Source organism: Natrix helvetica (genome assembly GCF_964273705.1).
Source record: "Natrix helvetica genome assembly, chromosome: 3".
Classification (NCBI taxonomy): domain Eukaryota; kingdom Metazoa; phylum Chordata; class Lepidosauria; order Squamata; family Natricidae; genus Natrix; species Natrix helvetica.
The window spans coordinates 110,730,747-110,748,513 of record NC_138549.1 but is presented as its reverse complement, the minus strand read 5'-3'; the positions used below and the strand labels follow the sequence as shown (position 1 = coordinate 110,748,513).

Below are 17,767 nucleotides of genomic sequence, written 5' to 3'. Positions count from 1 at the left end.
GATTATGAAGAAATTAAGAAAGAAATAATGATGGCACAAACTTACCAGTATTTTTTAAAATATCGAGCACTTGTATCAGAACATCTGGATGAGTCATCTAAAATAATGAATGAAGTTATTTATTCACAGTGATTCTATTTATTCTTAAATTGATTCTATTGAATACAATATTAATATTGTAATCATAATAATACAGACATTTGTTCCCCAATCCTGTTTCCTGGCACACAAAGAATATAGTATATTTTTGTATGTACAAACACATGAAACTACATCTAAGCTGCAAAACTCCTGATAAACAGACAACAGTGAACACCTAGAGTTTTCTGTATCTAATGCTGATCCAAATTTTTGCAGTAGATGTTATTGGGAAGTAAATAATTTGAACTGAAATCCAAATCCAAATCCAAAATAGATTTCCTATTGGGCTCAGTAAAGTTTTAACGTGTCCCTCCTGGCTTGTACTGGCATCCTGGGAGGTTACGCGCGACTGGCTCCTGGGCCTAGTGAACGCCTCGTTGGGTGAGGGATCTCTACCGGCCGCCTTGAAAGAGGCGGTGGTGAGGCCCCTGCTCAAGAAGCCTTCCCTGGACCCAACGGACCTAGCCAATTATCGTCCTGTCTCCAACCTTCCTTTTTTAGCGAAGGTTGTAGAGAATGTGGTGGTACAGCAGTTCCCACGTCACCTGGAGGAAAATGATTATCTAGACCCGCGCCAGTCCGGCTTCCGACCCGGGCACAGCACGGAGACGGCCTTGGTCGCATTGGTTGATGATCTCTGGAGGGCCAGAGATAGGGGTTGTTCCTCTATCCTGGTCCTATTAGACCTCTCGGCGGCGTTCGATACCATCGACCATGGTATCCTGTTGCACCGGCTAGAGGGGCTGGGAGTCAGGGGCACCGTTTTACGGTGGTTTGGCTCCTACCTCTCTGACCGGACGCAACGTGTGTTGGCAGGGGAGCAGAGTTCGACCCGGAGGTCACTCACATGTGGAGTGCCACAGGGATCGGTGCTCTCGCCTCTCCTGTTCAACACATACATGAAACCGCTGGGCGAGATCATCCGTGGCTTTGGGGTGGGATATCATCTGTATGCTGATGATACTCAGCTATACATTTCCACTCCGAACCACCCCAATGAGGCCGTCGAAATGATGTCCCGGTGTTTGGAGGCCGTACGGGTCTGGATGGATGGCAACCGACTAAAACTCAACCCTTCCAAGACGGAGTGGCTGTGGCTTCCGGCCCCCCGGTTCAACCAGGTGCTTCCATCTCTGGCCATTGGGGGCGTGCAACTAGCCCCCATGGAACAGGTGCGCAATTTGGGCGTCCTCCTAGATGCCCGGCTGTCCATGGATGACCATGTAACAGCCGTGGCTAGGGGGGCGTTCCATCAGGTCCGCCTGATGCGCCAATTGCGCCCCTTATTGGACCGGGATGCCCTACGCACAGTCACCCATGCGCTAGTGACGTCTCGCCTGGACTACTGCAATGCTCTCTACATGGGGCTTCCCTTGAGATGCACTCGGAGACTACAGTTGGTCCAGAACGCGGCCGCGCGGGTGATTATGGGGAGGTCTAGATACTCCCCTGTAACACCTCTCCTGCGCGAGCTGCACTGGCTTCCTGTGGTCTACCGAGTGCGTTTCAAGGTTTTGATTATGATCTTTAAAGCGCTTCATGGCATAGGACCTAGTTACATGCAGGATCGCATCCTGCCCCACACATCCCTACGACCAATTCGCTCACACAGAGAGGGACTTCTCCGGGTGCCGTCCGCCAAACAGTGTCGGGGGGCGACATCCAGGAGCAGAGCCTTCTCTGTGATGGGCCCAGCCCTGTGGAATGACCTCCCCCGTGACATCAGGATTATTTCCGATCTCCGCTCCTTCCGTGTACAGTTGAAGACCCACCTCTTTCAATCATCCGGCCTGGCTTAACCGTAATCTTTTCATATTCCTCCTGACTGTCTTTCTTTTTGAATTTTAAATTTTTATTGTATATTGGGTTTTTTATTAGACGGGGCATGTTAATGGTTTTAATTTGTCTTAATGTTTTAATCTATTACCTCCTCCGTGCATGTATGTCTTTGTATATATGTATGTTTATATATGTCTTAGTGTACGCCGCCCCGAGTCCTGCCCGGAAAGGGAGCGGCTAATAAATCCAATTTTTTATTATTATTATTATTATTATTATTATTATTATTATTATTATTATTATTATTATTATTATTATTATTATTATTATTATTAAAGAAATCCAAGACTGGAATGTATAAAACATCCTTCTGAAGTTACTTCATGAAGTACTGTAACTTGTTTCCACTTTTTCCAATTTAAGCAAAATGAGCATATTGGTTTGTTTTGCCTTAACTCCAGGCTTCATTCAAAACTTATAGGAGATGAACAAGGCTTCTCACATACATAGAATCTTTTCCCACCCACTACCTACTAGAAACATTGGACACAGCTTCAAATTGACATAAAGTGCTTAATTTGTCCAACAAGGAGAATGAAACTAGCTCAAGAATGAAAACTGCCTCTGAGGCATAAAACTGTTTGCTGAAACAAAACAGTTTCCTTGAACAGGTCTAATCTTGGTATAGAAAAACATTTGAACTGCAATTTCAATATATTAAACTTCAGTTTTTTAAATAATGTGACAAATATTTAACTTACCGTTGAAGGAAATTTTATATCAATATTAACATCACTGGTTTTAAAAGCAAATCTAGTTAGACAGGATCCATACATCCTCAACGAACACTCTAGAAATAAAGAATCAGTTTTGTAAGTGATCATGTAGTTGTGATCACTGTTCCCCCAAACTTTTTTGTTATTACAGCTGTCCCCTAATTATGTTAAGTTTCTATTCCCTGTTAAATGCACAAATAAGACAGTACTTATGGAAGACAAAGGCTCAGATACTCCCCTTGTTTGTTTTAAATAGACAGGATTGATGAATGAATTATAATTCAATTTTGGTTTATCAGATTCCAGTTTTTTATTGTTCTATGCAAACTGATAATCGTGGTTTGGCATAAAATCTGGAGATTTTTGCACTAGAAAATGTAATTTTTATATTCTATATATGTATTACTCTTATATATGTATTACCGTATTTTTCGGAGTATAAGACGCATGAAGATTTTGAAGAGGCAAATTTTAAAAAAAAGTTTTTGCACTCTACAGACCTCCCAATTTTTTTTTGCAAAAACAGGCCCGTTTTTTGTCAAATAAAGGGCATGCATAGCCTTTAGGAGGCTTATATAGTGCTCTCGGGGGCTGGGGGGGGGGGGTAAAATTGAGCAAAAAACAGCCTCCCATCGTCCAGTACGATCCCACAGAGTTTGCCTCCTCAGGGTCAGCCAGGCAGTGTGGGCTGGCAACCCCCAGGGGGAGAGCCTTCTCTATGGGAGCGCCTTCCCTTTGGAATGAGCTGCCCCCCGAGCTTCGCAAAATTCCCGACCTCTGATCCTTCCGGCGCGCCCTAAAAAGTTGGCTTTTCCAGCAAGCCGGCCTGGCCTGAATAAAATAAATTAATTTAAATTGTTAATTTAATTTAATTTCTAAATCTCATTGTAAATATCTATTGGGTTTTTTGGATATTCTATTTAATTTTTTTGTAATATGTGTTTGGCATATAAATCCAATAAACTTAAACCTAAACTGTGGCTGGCAATGGTACTTAAAAAGTTATTTATGACCACTTTTCACCTTTATGATCATTGCAGCATCTCCATGGTCATGTGATCAATATTCAGATGCTTGGCAACTGACTCATATTTATGACAGTTGCAGTGTCCAAGTGTCCTGTGATCATCTTTTGAACCTTCTGAGACGCAAAGTCAATGGGAAAGCCAGATTAACTGACAATCATGTTACTAACTTAATAACTGAAGTGATTCACTGAACAATTGTGGCAAGAAAGGTCATAAAAGGGGGCAAAACTAGCTTTGCCCCCTTTTACGACCTTTCTTACTACAGTTAAGAAGTCTCACTTAGCAACATAAATTTTGGGTCAATTATGGTAATAAGTCAAGGACTACCTGCATAAACAATTATCTTAATTTTGCTATTCTAATTCTAAAATACTCTGCTAGGTGGCAGCACAGCTGACCATGCTAATCTCAAAAAATATAACCTCAACTGGACCTGGTTTGCATTTAGATGAGAGATACCAGGAAGTTTTACCTGGTAAGGATTTTTGAATAATCTTTTCCATATCATATACAATTTCTTGGCGGACTCTGAAATCATCATCAGATATTCCTTTTTCTTTTGCTGCCTCCATCAGCATAAAATTCAAAGCAGCAATTTGTACAGGGGAAGGGGAAGGCAGCGCACGGAGCTCATTTTCTTCTTGCTTTTCCTAATGAAAAACATAAAGATAAAAAGTAATGTTTTGAACTTTGACAGGAAAATCCTCCAACTATCAGTTTAATTATTCAAAAACCTATTAGAGCAAGAGTTAGAGTAATTTATTAAACAGAGTAAGAAAAGCAAGGAGGTTGGCGTTCATGTCCTTATGGCCAGCAGCCTGCAGTTGAGAAAACACCACTTACTCAATCACTACCTCATAATCATGGAAAGTTAAAAGATTGCGTTATGCTGCCCTTCTTAAGATCTCAGTTCTTAAGACAATATCTAACCATTATTATCTTTAATCAAGGAAACATTTTTGCTTTCCTTCCCTCTGAGGGGCATTTATGAAGATAACTCAGGTGTCTTCCAAAAGCTCTGGAACAGAAATTGTAAACAAAATTGGGCAAGGATCCAAGAGAATATGTGATGAAATATATTGTTCAAAGCAGCCTGTCCATTTCTTCAGGTATTATCAGAATGATCCACTCTAATGATACAACTGTAAAAGGTAATCTCAGCATTGCACCCTGATCATGCTGTACAAGAGATTTTATCTGCAAAATAACAACAACAACAACAACAACAACTTGGAACAACTTATATCCTCCGACATTACCTTAACAGTTCCTAGGTCCTTGTTTAGGACTCGAGTTGTTAGGCTACCAACCAGCCCCAAAGGCCGTGAATCTCACCAAAGATTAACCAAATAATAATAATAATAATAATAATAATAATAATAATAATAACAACAACAACAACAACAACAACAACAACAACTAAAAGTGTTGCCACAAGCTTAGAGAGTTCTGATTAGAACTGGGAGAGGAGGCAAGGCTGTCAATCACTTCAAAATCTAAAACAACTCGGAGGTAGTAAGCTTCTCAATGCAGTATATACAGAAAAATTCTTTGTACATGAATCACCTAAAAATAAACTTTCAAATGGACTTTATGCTATATCTTATGAGATTTAAGTAAGGTCCTCTCCTCAGCCTGTGCTCATCTACCTTGTTGATTCAAACCCCACAGTTCATCTGAGTTTACTACAAGGTCAAAGGAGGTAACAAACTAGGAAAACTGTGTCAACCACTCCAATAGCTCCAAGGCCTTTTGGAATCCAACTAAATCGAATTGAATAAAAAAAATTTTTTGGGATATACCATGATGACAGGTACACTACTTGCATAAATGGGATAAAGCTACATATTCAACCTTAATGACATGATTAAGGTTGAATAAATCTGACTTATTCTCACCCACAGAACAAACTTCCAATCACAATAAAATACCAAACTGAGTTTGTGCCCTGTGACCAACAAGAATAGGCCCATGGTTGTCAGGGCTGCTATGAAACCACTCTAGACAAAACAACCCAAGGAGACATTGAAATCTTCCCACACCATAACTCTGGGAATCTACAACATCAATTCTGAGACCAGCACAGCTTAAGCAGAGATTCCATTAGGCAGCAGATTATGTATAACAACAAAATCCCTAATTTATTCCTGTTTACATATCTATGAACCAGTTCTTTCACAAATACCAAGGTAACCTTATCCCCTGATTATAACCCTGTACCTATTCATCTTGGTTGCTATTAACCAATGTTTAAAAACTGTATCATGCATTTGAAACCAAGACTGAAATTCAGAGCGAAATTTCAAAACTTATTCTAGCACTTACCATGATATTCTTTTTATGCCGTTTTTCTTTAATATGTTTATGAGCTCCCTGGATATTTTCAATATGAACTAAACACAGCTTACATAGGTACTGGCAATTAGAGTACTCTGGAGAGCGCTGTGGAAAAACCACATATTTAAGATTCAGCAGCCACTTAATTATGCTGTTTTTCCCCCCATCATAACAATAAAATGCTTCTAAGTACATTTACCACAGAAGAGTACAGTACACAAAGACTGTCCCAACTCACCATACAGGGATACCCATTTACATAAGTAAACTTTAAAATATTTTAGACACACGTCTTTCAATTTTCAGTAAAGCTATTCAAAGGATTAGCTTAAAAAACACTGAGAAAGTATAAAACATTAAAAACTTCTATTGACTGCTATCTATCATAAATATACTAGAACTGTTTATGGAAAAATAAATTGAAGAGTTTATCATCATTAAAACTTAAACCAAGTAGTTACTGGAAAATTAAGAACTGTGCTGTATTAAATCAAAGATTTATTTGCCCCCCCAACCTTCACCTGAGCATGAGTACTTATGATTTCCATCCACTACATTTGAGAAATATACTGCCCCTATAAAGCCTCTGGAGCCTGGGGAGGGCGAAAAAAGCATGTAAAAATGGGGGGGGGAGCGCCCGTAGTGCATGCATACGCACTGAGGGTCGCGCATTGCATTATGGTTGCGGCACGCCCGCACACGACCCCCCTGCGCTCCCCCCACTTATGGCACGCGAGCCAAAAAAGGTTCGCCATCGCTGTACTAAACTATATATTCACAATTGATAAACCTATCCATGTTTTTCTGTTTTTTAAAGTCATCTACGTTTTAACTCTCACTTCCTTTTTGGTATTATTTTATTCATTTATTAAATATATAAGGCTGCTCAACTCTAGCATACAATATTAAAATAATTTAAAAATGCATATAACAATATTTAGAAAAGATTCCAACTTTTAATTATGTTAATATATGAAAAGTATTTTTTCTCTCTTTATACAATCCCAAATATCAGATATATTGGTTATCCTGGCTTCTACAATTACCAAAGAGGCTTCTTCCTACACATTTTTTCTTCATAGCAGTAAAGCACCAAAGCTGAAAATTTTCCTCTTGAAAACTATCTTACTCCTATCTCATACGTACTGCCCTTTAATGTTCCTTTTCTACATTTATAATACTTTTGAAAGGTTTTGTGATTACAATTGTATGCAATATTCCAAATATGGTCATACAATTAATCTAACTAAAAGCATTTCAAAAATGTCAGTTGGTCTTACCTGAATTGCATGTCTCGAGGGTGGCGTGGGAGCAGTCACGGATGGGTATTAACACGGCCCATTTGCCCGGAGACTGAGGTAAATCTGAGGACACTCCCTCTGCTCCTCCTTCTGACTCTCCAGATTAACCGATGGTCCAGTCAAAGTAGAACCTGGGAAGGAAGGGACAGAGACTACCCAACTCCCTCCGAAGTCCCTGACTGACCTGTAACTAACCCAACTCAGGCCCTGGCGCAAGGCGTGCCTGATGGGCAGGAAGTGATTGCTCCAACGCCACCCTTGAGACATGCAGTTCAGGTAAGTCCAACTGACAGTCTCCGAGGTGGGGTGTGGGAGGAGTCACTGATGGGACATACCAAAGCTAGATGTCCATGGGAGGGGTCATTGGGCCTGAGTCTCCTGAGTGTGTAGTACTCCCTGCAGGACCCTCCTCCGGAAGGATGCCTCAGCTGAGGCATACACATCTAGCCGGTAATGCCTGAGGAAGGGCGATGGTGAGGACCAGGCGGCAGCCCTGCAGATATCCTCAATGGGTGCCTGGGTGGCCCAGGCCGCAGAGGTGGCCACACTCCGGGTGGAGTGTGCCGTCATGCTCACCAACACTGGCAGCCCTCGAGCCTCATAGGCCTTGGAAATGGCTAACCTTATCCATCTGCTGATAGTGGTCGGGGAGACCTTGGCTCCCCGGGCCGAGGGATGGAACGAAACAAAGAGAGCCTCTGATCACCTGAAGGCAGCTGTGCGCTTGAGATAAATGTGCAGTGCCCTTCTTACGTCCAGGTAGTGCCAGGACCTCTCTTTCTAAAGAGGGAGAAGGACAGAAATCCGGGAGGATTACCTCCTGGCCCCTATGAAATGGGGAATTGACCTTAGGCATGAAGTCTGGATCGAGTCTGAGCACGACCCTGTTGCTGTGGAAAATGCAGAGGTCCGCCCTGGTGGAAAGAGCAATAAGCTCGGACACCCTCCTGGCAGAGGTGATTGCCACGAGGAAAGCCACCTTGAGGGTTAGGAATTGTAAGGTCACCTCCCTGAAGGGTTTGAAAGGTGCCTCCAGCAGCACCTGGAGCACTGTCGGAAGGTCCCACGAGGGGAAACGGTGAACCACCAGGGGTCAGAGATTAGCTGCCCATCTAAGAAATCGTTTGATGACTGGGTGCTGGGACAGGGGTTGGGCGCCCACCCCTCCTAGGATGGTGGCCAGGGCAGAAACCTGCCTTCTGAGAGTACTGTGAGCTAGGCCTTTCTCCAGACCATCCGGGAGGAATTCCAGCACCTGGGGAACTGAGGCCGATGTCGGGTCTATCTGTGCAGACCGACACCAGGCCGCGAAGGAAGTCCAGGTCGCATCTTAGATGTGGGTAGTGGACTTCCTTCTAGCAGCCTCAATGGTCCCGATGACTCTAGCAGAGAATTGGGCCTCTCTTAGTTGCTCCCGCTCAAGCGCCAGGCAGTCAGCTGGAGCCACTCTGGGTCTGGGTGCTCCAGGTTCCCCTGGCGTAGGGCCACCTCCTCCCGAAGGATTCTCCAATGGGGCAGAATCGACATCTCCACTAGGTCCATGAACCAGGGACGCCCTTTCTGGCCACTAGGATTATCTCTGCCCTCTCTAACACTAGCTTTTTCAGAACCCCAGGGAAGGAGGGGAAGAGGAGGGAAGGCGTAGAGAAGGCCCAACGGCCATCTGCAGTGCAGGAAGCCGATGTCCTGCGCCCCTTGGGTTGGGAACCGTGAGATGAACCTCGGAAGCTGGGTGTTCGATGACGAGGCGAAGAGATCCACTGTCGGTCGGCCGAACCTCTGGCAGATCTGCTCGAAGATGCAGGGGTGAAGCTGCCACTCTCTGTGGTCTACTGTCTCCCTGCTGAGTCAGTTTGCCTGCTGATTTTCCACTCCGGAGATGTGTTCTGCTCGAATCAACAGGAGCTTCCGTTCCGCCCAGTTTCCCAGACGCACTGCCTCGTCGCGTAGCGCTACGGAGTGGGTGCCTCCCTGCTTGTTCACATGGGCCTTGGCTGCCACGTTGTCTGTCAGCATCAGGATGTGTCTTCCGGCGACCATCGTCTTGAACCGTCGGAGATCTAGGTGGATCGCTCTGAGCTCCAGCCATTTGATGTTCTTCCACAGGTCCGTCGGGGTCCACTGGCCTTGCGCTAACTGGGACTCCAGGTGAGCCCCCCAACCGAACAGGCTTGCGTCTGCTGCTAGGACCAGTCTGCCTGGTTCCCTGAACAGGGAACCCTTGGCCAGAGCTGGCGACATCCACCAGCGCAGATAGAGAAGCACCTGGGAGGTCACAAGACCCTGAAGCTTGCATCACTTGTTCTGTTCCTCTGGTGTGGGAGTAAGAACCACTGCAGCTCTCTGGCGTGGAGGAAAGCCCAGGGCACTATCCTGATGCAGATGAACTTGCCGAGTAACCTGGAAAGGAGAGCTACGGGAACAGATCGAATCCTCCAAATCTCTCGACTCAATTTTACAATACTGTCCCTACGCTTCTGTGAGAGGAAGACTTCACATTCCACCAAGTCAATAACGGTCCCCAAATGTTGGAGTCTAGTGGTGGGGACTAGATGGCTTTTCTTAAGGTTGACCGAGAAGCCCAGGGACCGGAAGGTGGAAATGGTAACACTGAGATCCCCTTCTGCTCGAGCTGCCGAGGAGGCTAGTACGAGGATATCATCCAGGTAGCAATGTAACCGAATCAGGATTGCATGAAGATAGGCAGCAGCCACCGCTAGTACCTTGGTAAATGTTCTGGGGGCTGAGGCCAACCCGAAGGGAAGGGCCCTGTATTGGTAATGAGAACCCCCATACAAGAACCTAAGGAACCTACTGTGATCAGGGGCAATCATGATGTGGAGATACACCTCCGTGAGATCAACTGAGGCTAGGAAATCCCCTTGTCTGATCCCCTCCAGGATGGATCTGAGGGATGCCATCTTAAGTTTACGGTATATAATTCTGGAATTTAACAGTTTGAGGTCCAGGATTGCTCTCCACCCCCCCCCCCCACGAGCTCTTGGGAACCAGGAAGAGATTGGAATAAAATCCTGATTCTTTCTCCCCCTCTGGAACTGGCTCCACTGCTTTGATATCCAGCAGGTGCCGAATGGCTTTGTGCATGAGGGAGCGCTTTACCAGGTTCTTGGAGGGGGGAAAGATCCAGAACCTATTCGGGGGGCGGAAGCGGAACTCCAACCGAAGCCCAAACCTGACTGTCTGGAGTACCCATGCATCCGTGGTGATGTAATCCCAGCAGTCCGCAAACAAGGAAAAGTGGCCGCCGATCAGGTGATCCGGTCCCGAATCACTTAGTTCTGCGGAAGGGGCGGCCGCCCCCACCTCGAAAGGGCCGCTTGCTGGTCTGTTGGAACCTGTATCTGTCCCTGGAAAACTGCCTATCCCCTTGCCTGGGATACCTGGGGGCAGAGTACTTCTGTTGCTGGAAGTCCTGCTCGGGGAGTTGAAAGGAAGACCTCCTGGGGTAAGGCACCGGCCGGTGGTCTGAACGCTTGGACGTAGATGGGAAGATCTTACGCTTGTTCCTGTCTTCAATGAGGATGGGATCCAAGGCCAAACCAAATAGCTTGTCTCCTGTGTAATCAGTCCCTGCCAAGTGCCTTTTCGCCTGGGACTTCGCTTGCCAGTTGCGTAGCCACAGCAACCGTCTGGATGCTACAGAGGAAGACAAGGCCCTGGAAGAATACTTTACCGCGTCCAGTGTGGCGTCTGCTGAGAACTGGGTGGCCGCCATCAACTTTGTAATATCCTAAAGTAGTCTCATGTCCGACCCTGGAGTTTTATCTTGGAGTTGTTACAGCCACAGCAGGGTGGACCTGTTGAAAAAAGAGGCTGCAGCTGCTGCTCTGATCGCCCAAGACACGGCCTTACATGACGAGATCCGCCTTCTTATCCTCCGCCTTCAGACAGTTGCCGATGTCTCCTGTCACTACCCCTGAGGAAGAGGCCAGACTAACCACCGGAGCGTCCACGGATGGAACCTGTAAAGCTTGGGCAAAGGAGGCATTGAGATTGTAGAATCTACAATCGTTGGTCCCTGGAGTGGGGAAGATACCAGGCTTAGACCATTGAGACTTGAGTACTTCCAGGAAGAGCTCAGGGGTTGGAATCTCCTCCTTTTCAACCTGGGGCATGTGGAAAGGCCCCTTCTTGCCCCCCCCCACTTGTGCTAGGAACAGCCGTGGCGTAGTTGGGATCAGGAGGGCTGTCCAGATCTGCTGTGGCCTTGGCCTTGCGCAGCAGGGAACTGAACAAGGCTGAAGGAAATAGGCCGGTGATGGCTGGGGCCTCTGGGGCCTGGGATTCTTCATCCTCAGAGAACCCAAGATCCTTCTGTACCTCCTCCTCTGAATCTGACCCCTCGCTAGCAGTGGAAGGGGAGGAAGCTCTGAGCTCCCTTGCCCCTGTTGGTTCCGGTTGGTCTGGATGACCTCGAGTGGCCCCAGGTGAAGACTTTTGTCTAGCCTGTTGAAATTGGTGCTGCATGCCCAAGGAAATCCCTTGGGCAATGGCTCTGGCAATAACATTTTGAAACTCTCTGAGAGCTCTGGGTAGGCAGGGGCAAGGCTGGGTGGCTCCAATGCCAAATTAGGGTCAGGGAAATCAGGAGCCAAGCGTTGCCTAGGGAACCTAGTAGTCCTGCGGCCAAAAGGATCTCCCCTTGCCCCTGCGGCGTGAGAGGGCGATAAGGGGGAGGACAAGGGACTATGCCCCCTAGGAGCCACGTGGGGAGACCGGAGAGCCAGGAAGAACTACGTCCAGGTGAGGAGGACTGCGTGGCGAGCGTGATCTGGACTGGGAAGGACTGATGCTGTCCCTGATCCGCCTTCCAGCCGCCCTGGTGATACGAACCTGCTGCTTGGAACCCTCCTTCCTAGAGGACTTGGAGGTGCACTTCCTATGGGTAGGTCTCCCCCTTGTGCCTGGGCTGGCTCCCCGGGAGGGTCCCTCACCCGGGTTTGAACCCCCAGGAGAATCGAGGGGTGCCGCTCCCCCACTCCTCGTGGAATCTGCCACCGTGCCCTTACTCACGGTTCGTAGCCTCTCTCTACCTCTCCTTCTGTTCCTACTGGTCTGTACCTGCTGCATGGATTCGGTGCTCCTTCGAATCTTTGCACTCCTCAGCTGTGCCGCCGATCTGCGGCCTGCAAGAAGACTGGCCCACTGCCGAATAGCTGAGGCCCTCCCCGGATTACCGGTGGAGTACAGGCCCAAAGTTAGCCTCCTGGGTACTGGCGGTGGCTGTGAACGCCAGCAGCCTCTGGTATCAGAGCGCCGATCTCTGCGCTCTGTGCGTGCGCCCACACTTCCAAAATGGCGACCGCCAACCACGCGGCCTGAGTTTCTGTTCCAGCTCCGAATGAGCTGCGTCCTTTCCGGTCACCCAATCACATCCACTGATCTGTGGACCGCGTGTAGCAACGCCTGGGGCGTGCGGCTTGGATTCCCCCCCGCCACCGCCCAGTGGTTTAAGCCTCAGCCACGCAGCAAGCAACCTTGTGCTAATGCCGTTAAGAGGGGTGCCGCTAAGGGAGGTGAGAGGAGTTCAAGAAAAATCAAACGCTGAGAAAAGTCTCATACCAATGGAGAGCCAGGAAAATTATCTCCTTCTGCGCCGAAGACTGAGGTTAATCTGGGGAGTCAGGAGGAGGAGCAAAGGGAGTGTCCTCAGATTTACCTCAGTCTCCTGGCAAATGGGCCGTGTTAATACCCATCAGTGACTTCTCCCACACCCCACCTCGGAGACCCTTAAGTTTTACTTTTAATTGCTTTCATAAAGAGCACTCCAATAAGGAATTGTTTAATTCTACTGTACAATACAAATAGTCCTCAGCTTACTATGGCAACAGAGATGGAAATTTCCATGGCTAAGTGATGCAATTGTAAAGTACAACTGCACTGCCTAGTGATGGCAATTCCTGCATTCCTTCCCGCTGTTAACTGAATCTCATAGTTGTTATAAAAGTCAACTTCTTGCGAGTTCCTCAACCAAAGTCAGTGGGGAAAATAGGAAGAAACCTGGTTTTTCTATTGACTTTGGTTGGGGAAGCAAAATGCAGGCTGGTAGGCACATAAGTGGCTGGTACTGGTGAGGGAGAGAGGGAGAGGGTATATTAAGGGCATGTGCAAGCAGCACAGCATGGATTGGGTGTACAAGGCCATGAGAAGGTATGTGAGATATGTGATATGGGTTAAGGAGAATGCATGTGGGTAGAAAGGGTTGTGCAAGAGGTACAGCATGTATCAAGTGCATGAGTGACCAGTGCAGCACAAGGAATTGGGGAAGGCTATGTGGGTAGGGGACGCTTACCTCAGCAATTTGGGACCTTCCTGCTAGCTCCCCCTTGACTTTCTGGGAAAGCTGGTAGAGAAGGCTGCAAATGGCTATCACATAATAGCTGAGCAGTGCACCTGAAGATAAATGTGAATTGGTTGCCAAGCACCCAGATCACAATCATTTGACTGCAGAAGTGCTGGGAAAGCTGAAACTCCGAGGATGGATTGAAATATTCATTGGTTCAGTGCCACAATAATTCTGAACCATTGTTGAATAAATGATTGTAGGTAGAGAACTACCTGTAATACATTTCACCTAAAGTAGAGTAGTTGTTTCAGTTTATAAACAACAAAATATTTATGCTTATGGACATGGAACACCAAGATCAAAAGAACATATAAAACAAGGAGACTATGAAAAAATCTTTTTTCTACAGTAAGCATTGCTAATCGGGATTTGTTCCTAGAGAACATGATAGTCATGGGAAAACACTAAAAAAAATAAGTGCATGTTGATTTTCAACACATTTCAAGCCTTACTTGCAAAAGTCATCCTAAATACTATAAATGCTATAATAAATACTATAATACTAAAACAAAACTATACACAAAGTGTAACTAGGCAGATACATTAATGGCTTATCATCAACTATGAATAAGCTTCTTCAGTGTTTACTACAAACCAAGAAATGTATATAATTCCTTCTAATTAACTGAAAAATTTTCTGTTCTCATCTATTATAGTAATGTGAAAGGCAATTAAGAAGTTTCCTGCCATGCTAAAAAGGAATCCAGAATTCTTCTAATCCAAAATTACATTATTTTAATTTAGGTAAACTTCTTCATACTACAAAATTTAAAGACAAATCCTTTAATTAAACTCTTCTTTTAAGTTATACAGTCTAGCATGCACGCATATACACAAATTAATTTTTGTACTTACTTTTTCCAAGCGGATAATATAATCTCTTTCCAGTCGCTCTTCAGCTTGTTTCAAGCCCAACTGCTCTTCTTCCATCAGTGTTGATTCATCCATGACAGCAACGTTTTCTAAATCATCAGTTTCTGACTTACTTTCTTTAGCCGAGTCAGAATTTTTTATTTTACCTTGTAGAAATAGGATGACGAGAATGTTTAATACATTTTTCATAACTACCATAAATCTAAATTAAGAAACCATAGAATGTACATATATCCTTTTTTTGAAAATTGTGGAAACTAAGTTTGGAAATGCTCATAATAAAAAATTAAAATTTAGATAACAAGCTTTATTAGATAATTCTCAGTATTATTCACATGGATCAAATATAAGACAGTTACAATGCTGATGAAAAATAACCCTACAACTAATCCTCGCATGTTCTATAAAGGAAAATGGAAATAAGATCATAACCACAGTAGCAATTCTATTTAGCAACCACTTCTCAAAAATGACAAAGTTGCTGGTCCCAATTGGGATCACTAAACAAGTGGATTTGTATATATTGGTAGCAATAGCAATACTTATTTATTCCACTGCATAGTGATTTACAGCACTCCGACAGGTTTACAAATGTCAGCACAATATCCTCAACAATCTGGGTCTTCATTTTACAAATCCCAGAAGGATGGAAGGCCGATCAGAATTGAACTCTTGGCTATGGGCAGAGTTAACCTGTGATAATGCATTCTAACCACTGCATCACTATAGTATGTACCATATCTATGGCTGCTATGGTGCACAGAGGCTGTTATCTTTATCTCATTTAGAATAATATGACACAGATAGTCCTGCCAACTACAATCATATGTCACAATGGTGGTTAGGTGAAGCCTCTCACTTAATGACTCAATCCCTGCTCTCCCCTGGGAATTGTTAAAGCAATGCCCAGGTTACTAAATGAAGAATGGGGTATCCCAAGGGTAGAAGAGGCCCTTGGAAGCATAGCACAGACCGAGGCTCACCTGTTTGGGCCCTTCCAAGGCCTTCCCCCACTCACGAGACGCCCTGTGCTCCACTTCATGTCTCATGTCCACAGGCCTTTACCCACTCCCACCAGGTCTCCCCAGATCATAGGTCTGATTTCCATCCCACCACACCAAACCACCTCCTCCCTCCCTTTAAAGAGCTGTAAGACTTTCCAGAGCACTGGAATCGATTGCTTTTTTGTGCAGCGAAATGACACAGTTCCAGAAGCGACCACCATTTTGTCCTAACTACTGCCATGTGCCTCAGAAATCAAATGCTTCATTTTGCTGCCTTAAGGATATCTGCACAATCTTGCAGCATTCAGAAGCTTCTGCAGTGCTATATAGATTTTATTAAGGCAGCAAAATGAGGAAGTCCTACCTATTTCTACATGATAGCATGCAGAAAACTTCTGTAGCACTATGCAGACCCTTCATGAAGAAGGAGATTTTATTATATGAATGAACTTTCACTCATATAATGTTGATCCCATTCTAAAAGGATCATTCTTCACTTAGCTTATAGAAGATAACTGCATTTAAATTATGGCTCTATAGTTTTTTGAAAATTCCTTTCAAGCAAAAAAGCAACATAGCATGGAGAAAAAACTCAAGTTAAAAACTTAGTCATGCTTACATTAAGAAATTATTATAGCACGTTTTATGTAGCAAAATGCCAGAATATTTCAACTAGAATTACAAAGATTTCTATCAAGTTCTACAGAAAAGAATATTTTTTAAAAATTACATAAAAAGAAGAAATCTGTTCCACTTAATAACATATACATAAGTAACACAAGGGAAAGCTTTAATTTGATAGGATTTTTTAAAAAACACTTGAATGCACTTACAGTAATCTTCAGATGTTTGTTCTACTGATCTTAAATCCAAATCACTTTTCTCAGAGTCATTACACAAATTAACATTAATTTTGGAAGTATCCTCTCTTAGTGGATTTTCCAATTCAGGAGTCCCTTCTGTACTGGCACCATTTTCTACAATATGAGAAGTTGGAAGGTTTTCATGTGCATGCTGAACTTTTAACGCTTTCTGATTTTCTACTGCTGTTGATACATTTGGTAATCTTTTTCCTTTGCTATGATTCTGATCCTGAAGACCTGATCCCATGTCTTTATATCCAGGAATGCAACTATTTGTCTTACGTGATTTATTTTCTCCTGATTTTTCAGGACAAACATCATTTTGCTTAATCTTTTTGAAGCTGTTACCATTTGTAGAACTTTTCCCAACTTCTTTTATAGACTTGTCATTTCTGTTAGTTTTACAATTTTGATTGGTTACAGCTCTGGCAGTCTTGCTTTCTTCACACACAATACGGGTGGATTTTCTTATGTCATGATTTCCACTTTTTGGAATCTTGCCTTCTTCCATTATTAAGAAGACTTGCTTTTTCTATCACTTGAGAAGATCTGAAATGAAATTTTGCAACAATTTGGATGGAGAAAAATCCTCTGTTCAAGCAAGGTATCTGGATGATTGTCTGGAAAAAACAAACATGTAAAAATATTACTACAAAACTTAAAGCAATAGTCCTCAATCTGGTATCCTGAACTAGTACAGACATGAAACAGATGGGAGTAGCTTTTAAAACAACCATGGAAGCCTAGAAAAAATAAGGTTGCTTTATCAATTTTACGAAATGCTTCATAAGCCCTCCTATGGCATCAAAGCATGTGTAATTGAAAAGATTTGTGTAGGTTATATTTCATTCAGTCAAAATTAGTTTTTATTAATATAAAACATCAGATGTATAACCAAAATCTAAATTAGTGCAAGATGCTTAAAAAAAGAGTTTTGGGTTTGCCACATTTAAAATTGCATCTTGATGATTGTTGTTTTATCTGGCTTAAAGGGTAGGTGACTCTCCAAAACAGGAAGCTACGTGATCTGGAGGACCATGAATTAGATTTGAATCGCACACCTACTTATGATAAGGTTAACATAAATGTTGATTTCAACAATTACTTTATTAGACGTGTCATCCTAAGGGTTTGAAATAAATCTAAAGTTCTCCACAAAGATGACTCCTTAGGTCAGTGGCCCCCCAACCTTTTGAGCACCAGGGACTGGTTCTGTGGAGAGGTTTTTCCGCGACACTGGAGGGGGCGTGGTTTTGCATGCTGTTTGCATCCTGCAGATGGGGCTTCACTTGTTTGCA

The 17,767-nt window shown here is 44.2% G+C and overlaps 1 protein-coding gene across 5 annotated transcripts in view; it reads right to left on the bottom strand.

Moving 5' to 3' along the window:
* The window catches only part of TUT4 (terminal uridylyl transferase 4), a 50,977-nt gene that overhangs the window by 25,336 nt on the left and 7,874 nt on the right, over positions 1 to 17,767 (bottom strand). For all 5 annotated transcript variants that reach the window (XM_081949613.1, XM_081949614.1, XM_081949612.1 and 2 more), the window contains 6 exons: positions 16,440 to 17,089; positions 14,585 to 14,748; positions 6,050 to 6,166; positions 4,197 to 4,374; positions 2,682 to 2,770; positions 46 to 97 (listed from right to left, as the gene is read on the bottom strand). In XM_081949613.1, the coding sequence (XP_081805739.1) occupies positions 46 to 97; positions 2,682 to 2,770; positions 4,197 to 4,374; positions 6,050 to 6,166; positions 14,585 to 14,748; positions 16,440 to 16,980 (1,141 nt within the window). In that variant the 5' untranslated portion in view covers positions 16,981 to 17,089. The remainder of the gene's footprint in view (positions 1 to 45; positions 98 to 2,681; positions 2,771 to 4,196; positions 4,375 to 6,049; positions 6,167 to 14,584; positions 14,749 to 16,439; positions 17,090 to 17,767) is intronic.